Source organism: Malus domestica, chromosome 11 (genome assembly GCF_042453785.1).
Source record: "Malus domestica chromosome 11, GDT2T_hap1".
Classification (NCBI taxonomy): domain Eukaryota; kingdom Viridiplantae; phylum Streptophyta; class Magnoliopsida; order Rosales; family Rosaceae; genus Malus; species Malus domestica.
In genome coordinates, this window is record NC_091671.1 from 12,644,391 (window position 1) to 12,652,812 (window position 8,422).

The 8,422-nt window shown below is 38.2% G+C and overlaps 1 protein-coding gene across 1 annotated transcript; it reads left to right on the top strand.

Annotated features, from left to right (window-relative positions):
- Positions 1-6,397: 6,397 nt before the first annotated feature.
- On the top strand, positions 6,398-6,904 carry LOC103413062 (NAC domain-containing protein 100-like). The gene has a single exon (XM_008351555.3). It carries the CDS (start codon positions 6,398-6,400, stop codon positions 6,902-6,904), a length of 507 nt encoding a protein of 168 aa, XP_008349777.1.
- Positions 6,905-8,422: the final 1,518 nt, after the last annotated feature.

Below are 8,422 nucleotides of genomic sequence, written 5' to 3' on the forward strand. Positions count from 1 at the left end.
TTTAAAATTAACAAATTTTGTATTCAATTCCATATTCTTTTAGGTTAACCAAACAAGAAAATTCACAAATTCTAGAAAATAAAATCCCGTGATTTCAATTATCATCATTTTAAAATTCCTTAGTAATCTTAAAATTCTTCATCCAAACATAGTGTAAATCACCGTCAAATTATTTTCTAGTTCAACACTGGGTAAGTTCCTCATCTCCCCGTTTAACTTATTTCTTGATTCAATTGTTAGGTTAATTATTTCTTTGGTCCTTGAATTTGTTTATTAGTGTTAAAGATTTTGAGAATAGTCCTTTTTTCATGGTTTTTGTATTTGTAACTAATGAAAAGAGTTCGGCGACAATATTAATTCTAATAATAAAATATTTGAATTCCATTAAGGATTAAGGGGCACAACTTGAATTGGTATCCCCTAACCTATTTTTCTTTTGGGTACTTACAATGGCGGATCCAAGATTTTAACATAGGGTGGTCCCAATATAAAAGCTCCAAAAAAAAAATGGACGAAAATATCATTGAACAAATAAATCGCAAACTACAACTTTTCATTTATAATCTTTGTGCTAAACAAGCTAGAAATATTAAATTTGTCCACGACAGAATTTCATACTTCGAAAACATGTCATGATAGTTTCATTGTCAATACAAGAAAAAACTTCTTTCTCATTGTAAACAACTAAGCTATCATTTAACCATTGATCCTCCATTATGTAACACAATCTTCAACAAAAAATCTGTATCAACTAACACTAAAAATAAGTAAGAACTAACACTAAATTAGAAAACTTACAGAAATTCTAAAGTTGATGCTGATGGCGTTCAGCGAATCGGTTGGCTTGGGCTTTGGCTCGGTCTCAGAGGAAGTATTTTCTGTCAGCAGTCCACACATTTCTCAAAGTTCTTGAAGACCTAATAAAAGTATGCTAACCAAGAAAAAAAAAACAAAGAACATCAGCTTCGGCTCGGTCTTAGAGCAGCCTTGATGTTAAACATATATCCATTAAGGACGGATACACCATATCTTACCTAAACAAAGAGAATGGAAAAGAGGGATATGGCGTCTTACTTTATGAAAAAACACACCCAAAAATTCATTGATCACACATTAGCCTAATCGCTAGGCACTAGCTCATGTAAATAAAGGAATTCATCGTAAAGGAAAAACCCGTTTATTTAAGCATGCAATAAGTTCAGATCAACTAAATACATGAAATCAATAAACTGAGACCAACTCTTTCATATCATGGCAAAGGTGAACCAATTTCAATACTGAAGCAATTCAACCAATCTCCCAAAGTAATAATAAGAGCCTATTTACTAGCTTCTTTCAGCTTCAAAAGGGAAACCCATTTTCCTACTATTTACTTGAATTAAAAAAATCCTCCAAACAGGAACTAATCCACAGAAGGAACTTGAAGCAAAAAGCCCAGATAAAGAAATAAACTTTGTCACACTGATTTCGGATTTCAATCAAGATTCAAGACACGCCCTTTATCTAATACCCACTCTGGCATTCCTTCGAGCACATGGTGGGCACTTTGTTACTACAATCAACTCCATCATACTTCATACATGCTATATATTTACCAGAACCATCAGAAACCACCAATACAAAGGCAAAACAGAACACCCAGAAGAAAATTAAAGCAACCCATCTAATCAAACACGAAGACAACCTTAACAATAAATCTGTATCAACTAACACTAAATTAGAAAACTTACAAAAATTCTAAAGTTGATGCTGATGGCCTTCGGCGAATCGGCTGGCTTGGGTAGCATGAGGAACATGAGCAGCAGACAATTAGTGACTTGGGTGAATCAGATTCTGATGATGACCTTCGGAAAATCGGCTGGCTTAGGTATTATTGGTAAAGTGAATTTGATTACTATTCTGTAAGATGGTGAGTGCTTGATCATGGGAAGGTTCTCACGTGAGTTTTTAAATTTTTTTAATGACTTGGCTCAAAACGACGTCGTTTTGGCCAAGTCATTTAAAAAAAAAAAAGGCTTTTTTCTTCCTCCCCTGTTTTGCACAGCGTGCCATGGCTGCTGTTCTTCTCCACCGTTGCCCAGACTTGGGTGGTCCTTGAGGATCCTTACGACTATTTATCTGAGCTTCCGGGTGGTCCTGGGACCACCTTGATCCCTTAATAGATCCGCCCCTTGGTACCTATTATCAATAAAAATGATAATGATAATTATTTGTTCTCTTTCTATTGCTTTTTCGTATGCATGTTTTATTTGTGTTAAAACTAGTTGGAAAGTAATTAATAGACTTGTTTGGATTATAACATTACATGGGCAAAAAAAAAATAAATAAATCATATGATTACATGCTAATAATTTTAGCTGGGCCCATGAATCTCCCAATGACCTATTTGCTTCTCCTACATTATCCGTGGAACATCATCAACAATCATTTCAAGCACTTTCACCACGGAACCAAACATGGAAATGATACTAATCAAGGTACCATAATGTGAGTTCCAACGTGTGTCACTGGCACGCTTGGGACTAGTTTCTTGATTTAAACCATGGCCCATTATAAGACAATCGTTTTCAAAAGCTTCCATAAGATTCTTTTGTAGTTACTCTCTCAGTGCATCACGACGCTTACAAGATACTCTAACAATAGTAACCACACTATTTGCCAATGTGAAAAAAGTGACAATATCAACATTTCCCTTTGCCACCTCAACAAGAGCTAGTTGAAGTTGAAGTGCAAAACAATGAACATAAAAAACACAAGGATTTTCTCTTAATATCCTTGACTTAATACATTGAACTCACCTTTCATGTTACTAGCTCCATCATAACCTTGTCCTCGTAGCATGGAAATACTCAAGGTCCAAAACTATGTCGTTTATTTTTTTGGCTCTTGGTGTTTATTTTTTTTAATTAGACTAAAGGTCCAAAACTATGTCGTTTTGACAAAGTAATATTTATTAAAAAATAATAAGAAGATCCACTCTTCTTTCAAACATTTTATCAAACAGTTAAAGGGCATGTATGGAAAATCGACACCTTTTGCATCCTGCTTGGTGAAGCCAATAATGGGTCCAGGTTGGGTGTCGACTGCTTGGACCTGTGAGACTAGTAGAGCCTGCTGGATCTTCATCTTCGTAGAGTTGCTGGTGGCCCCTAAGTGCTCGGATTTAGCGAAGATGCCATTAATTCGAATCGTCTTGGTTGGCGGCTCCTCGTCATTGTCTGCATTCCTTCTAGGCTACACAGCTGACTTGTCCAAATATCTGTCGACCTTACCTTCTTTCACAAGCTTCTCTAGGTAGTTCTTCCAAGTGTAGCAGTCATCGATTGTGTGACCGGGAACTTAGTGGAACGCGCAGTATTTGATGTGATCCAACTTGGAAATATCTCCCTTCGATTGTTTAGGCAGCTTGAACCATAGCTCGTTCTTCATGTTGCGAGGATTTAGTGGATCACAATTGAGAATTTAGAGTAGTTCTTAGTCGTCAAGCCTTCTTTGGTCGTGGGTCGGTTCTTACGTTTGGCCTCTTGCCTGCTTTTGCTGGACTACTTCCCGTCCTCCTTCCTTTGAGCCACTGTCAACTCTTTTCGAGGATGCTTCGGTGCCTTGTCTGCTCGTCGAGCCTCGTCCCAAAGTGCATGCTTCTCTGCTAAAGCAAATAAGTCTACTAGAGTCAGATCTTATTTCATGATCATTTCTCCGAACAACAGGTGGTCTGTTGGGTGTCCTTTTTGAAAGGCTGCACTTGCTATCGAGTCGTTGCATCCGAAGATCTTTGTCTTCTCTGCTTTGAACCTCTTCACGTAGTCGCAGAGCGACTTCTTTAGGTTTTTCTTCACATTGAAAAAGTGGTCGGACTTTTTCTTGATCGAGCAATATGAGGAGTATTCTTTAGTGAAAACTAAGGAAAGATCATCAAAACTCTAGATGGATCGTGGCGGAAAGGTGTGAAACCAATCTTGCGCCTCGCCTTGTAAAATGGTGGCGAATATTTTGCACATAAGGGCATCGTTGTTCCAATAAAGGACCATCGCTCTTCAGTAGTGCTTCAAGTGCCTCTCTAGATCTCCATCTCCTTTGAAAGATGTGAAGTGTGGCATGCTAAACTTGCGTGGAGGCTCTGCCACACTCCGATAGTCAACATGAGCAGCCTTCTAGGCAAAGCGTTCATTCGCTGCTAGGCCCGCAATGAGCATTATCCACATCACATCGGAGCAGGCAGCACGACGAACGGAGAGAAACAGTCACTCAATCCAGCTCAAGTTCAACCAGCAGCCTACGAAGAAATCCCTCGCCTGCTAGGAATCTACCTCATGCACCGCAGCCGCGGCATAGACGGGTCGAGCATGGAGAAGAGCAGCCTAGACCAGTAGGTTAAAACCGAGGGCTCCGCTACCCCAACAAAGGCAAATTCAGGAAGAGGTAGAGATGTTCCTCAATGAACGGTTGAGTGATTTCCAACGCAACAAAGTGGCCGATGAAGCACTACAGCGGGATATGACCAACATGAGTAGGTCACCCTTCACGAACAGGATCGAGAAGCCAACTCTAATCTTCAAAAATGCAGCGTCAAGGTATCCATTTACATTCACGGAACTTTGGAGGTCAGCACCCAAGTTATCTATGGACGTTCACCGAAGTTTGGAGGGTCAGCTGACCCTTCCTGCCCCTTAATGCATCAGCCTCTGGTGGAGGAAGGGGGCTTGGGTGGTGGGGGACGGTTTGAGGTGTTAACGGGTTTGGGAGGGTGGGGGGATAGGTTGAGGATGGGACGAGTTGGTATGGGATACTAGGAGGACAAGTGAGGTGGGGAATGGATGGGTTTGGGCAAGAGCAAGAGGGACGATTACAAAATTTTAGAAAATATTAATTACAATTTTAGATATATTATAAATTCGTAGAAAATATTAGAAAATTTTAACAAATATAATATATTTTTTATATATTATAAATTTGTACGAATTATTAGAAATTTTTAGGAAAGTTTGGAATTTTGAAATTGTTTGCAATTTTCCTATAGATATCGAGGTCGCGCAATATCCGCATAAGGTTCGAAGGAAGGGTCATGGTTGAATGCAGCCCACGACATTTGTGTGCGCACACCGAAGTCCATGCAAGGTTGAGTCATGCAATAGGAGCCATAATCCGCATGAGGTGCCCATGACAATCTTTAGATGGAGAAATATCTCCTCCGAGATGAAGCATGTGTTGATGGTAGAACTCTCGGTAAAGGTGTTTTTTTTAATTTAGCATTTTTAATAATCTTAATTATTTGAGATAATTATTTATTTAATAAATGTATTTATAAAAATACACTTCTTTTTTGTCTATCTCAGAACAACTTCGAGATCGACCTAGAAGTATCAAAATACATAACCCAGTTGTGAAATGAACGGTTCATGGAGTAGAAGTACGAGTTGTGCAACCACTCCAGGACTTTAGAAATTCATGATCAAGCTTTGACCCATCCGCTCTATTGTTTTGCGTATAGAATGGATGAGTGACACTGGCTCTACGATTATTTTGAGAATTTTTAAATTCTCAAAATGTATGTCTTCTGGAGTAAAGCAGTTGGACGAGTGAAGCAGTTTCCAATCGAGAAAAGTAGTTCATTGATGGTTTTCAATTTTAATATAATTGTACAAACACTTTGGCATTATTAATGAATAATTTCTTTGTTAATATTATGATATTAATATAATTACATTTAAATATAATTTAATATATTTTTATTTTTTAATATTAAATAAGGTTTGCCTGACGAATGTACATTTTCAATTTTATTTTTCTTAATAAAGCTTACCTGGCAAAGGCAAAGCTTTTGTCGGGTAAAATAAGGTTTATAATTTTTTTTTTTCGTAAATTTATACATTGCCCGAGGAATGTAGTTTTGCACGATGAAATGGTCGTCAATATTTGAGTCGGGCAGAACTACTTTGTTCGACAACTTCAAAATCTCGTCGGATAAATCTTCGAGCAATCAGCTTTGTTCAATTAAATTTTGTCGTAAAAGTTTAATTTTAAATTCAGTTAGACAATGGTCTTGTAACCCGTTGTCAACCAGAAATAAAGGGGAATTTTTTGTTGTTGGTGAAATACCTCGCTCACCCTTTCCTGATTCGACAAGGAGAGCTTCTTCTTATTAAGTTCAGATTCCGAAACCCTAGTTACTTCCAATTCCTTTCTCTCCAAGTAACTTAGCAACCCTCCATCTTATTCCTATTCGTAATAGGATGCTCCATCCTATTCCTAATCGTAATAAGATTATTCTATTCCTACTCCTATACACAGCGCTTATAAATATCACTAGTCTCTTGCTCTCTCTCCCCATCAAAACTTAAGCAAACATATACAGAAACAAGAACCACGCACGTACTTCATTTTTCTTTTTGTGTTTGCAATGGCCGGACCCCTTGTGCCTTATGCTTTCTGCTTCCAACCCCCGGACCAACAGATCATCAGTTTCTTTCTCTACAAGATGGCGGTTAAGCGTCAGCTGTTACCGCCACCACACGACGAGTATGTGCATGAGGAGGACCTCTTTGACTTCAAAGAACCATGGGAGATTTGGGAAGAATATGGAGGAGATCAAGACTTATATTTCTTCTGCGAGCTCAAGAAGACCAGTTTGCGCATCCATCGCAAGATTGGGGAAGGCACTTGGAGCGAAAAAGAACATGAGCTGGTTTACAATGAGAACGGAAACCCTATTGGGTGGAAGAAAAAGTTCCGGTACGAGAATCGAGGGTCAGATGACCACGGAGGGTGGATTTTAGATGAATATAGTCTGCTTGTTGGTGCTGACGGCCGTGCTGAAAAGGCCTCAAAGGATCGCTACGATATTCCTTTTGTGATTTGCCGGCTGCGGAAGAATCGCAGAAGTTGCGGGAAGAAGAGAAACAACTGATGATTAAGTGATGAGAGATTATGGATTAAGATATAAATTAACTGATGACATTGAAAATCCGTAACAATCTTTTAGAGGTTGTAATTTCGTTTCTTCAGTAGTATTATTATATGTAATATGTTCAATAATATGTAAGTTACATTTTTTTACACGCAAACTTGAGTTTAATCAAATTGCCTGGTTAGTGTTGAAATTTCTCATATCGGAAGAATGAGATAGAAAAGAAGAGTTTGAATATCCTGAACATACTCCACCTAATACCGAGGTTTTTTATAATAAACCCCACACATATCGGATGTGAGAATTAACAAACTGGAGATAATATCGGTGTTATTGGAAATGGGTTTTTGGCCCGTCTCTATGATAATTTGACAGTTAGCAATGTGCTTTCACAACAATAACCGAGTACCCAAATTTGAATCCCTACTTCTCATAGTTTAGATGAATTTAATGAAATAAAAATATCTTATACGAGATTTGTCTAAACTTCAAGTTATTCAAGGATTAAGATTTAGTTTCCTATTTCCTTAATCTTTTGTTAATTCTACTTCTATTTTTTTGTCTCACTACCCGCAAACCGTTTGGAACTGTAGTCTACAAACAGTTTGTGGATCATTTGATGCATAAACAGAAGGGACATATTGTTCTTATGTCACGGAAGCACAGCAACTGCATGAAACTCATCTCCTTCAAAAGCCAAAACAAGATTGCTAACAGATTGAAGTTATTCGACGGTCGACCAAATCCATCGAGCAAGGAACAAGGCCTTGCATGGTGGCAATTTCCACCGTTTGCACAATTTTCTGAGTTGGCTAACAACTTCTACAACCGGTTGCCTTCGAATTTCTCCGGCGCTTGGACTAGGGGCTCAAGGACGTAGAGATGGCCATTGCAGCGTACTGCTCGGAACTTCAGTATCTTGCGAACCCTGTGACCACGTACGTGCAAAGTACCGAACAACACAACCAGGATGTGAATCCGTAACGGAGAAATTTGGAAAACTACCAAAATCTATACCTGTATAGAATTATTATCACTATTTTAATCTTATCATAATTATAACCAGATTTCGATATAAGGTCATCTTTTTTTCTTTCGTGTTCTCGATCATCGCTGCTGACATACCTCCCTTTCTCTCGACTGCTTCCTTATGGAACTTGATACCCTAAATTCCAATGCCAAATTAAGGTTGAATTGAATTGCATTGCAGATCAGAGTGATTGCCCAAATTCGAAACAAATTAAACACAACCCTAGAAAATCAAACCGAGCCCCAAATTTGCCAACATCATCCAAACAATTTCTTTTCTGGGGACGACTTTGATACAGAGACAGATAGATTCAGGACATGGTTTTGGTTATTACATATTTGGGTTTAGGGTTTTGGTTATTTCTCTAAATTTCCCAATACTACATGCATAAATAAAGAGCTTTGCATAAATGACCTAAACCTTAAACCCAAATAGTAATGTTCATTGCGACCGATTAAGTCTTACGAAAAATGAAAGCGAGTAACAAA

Excerpts from the sequence above, each read along its gene's own strand:
- LOC103413062 (XM_008351555.3), top strand. The coding sequence starts at position 6,398 with ATGGCCGGACCCCTTGTGCCTTATGCTTTCTGCTTCCAACCCCCGGAC.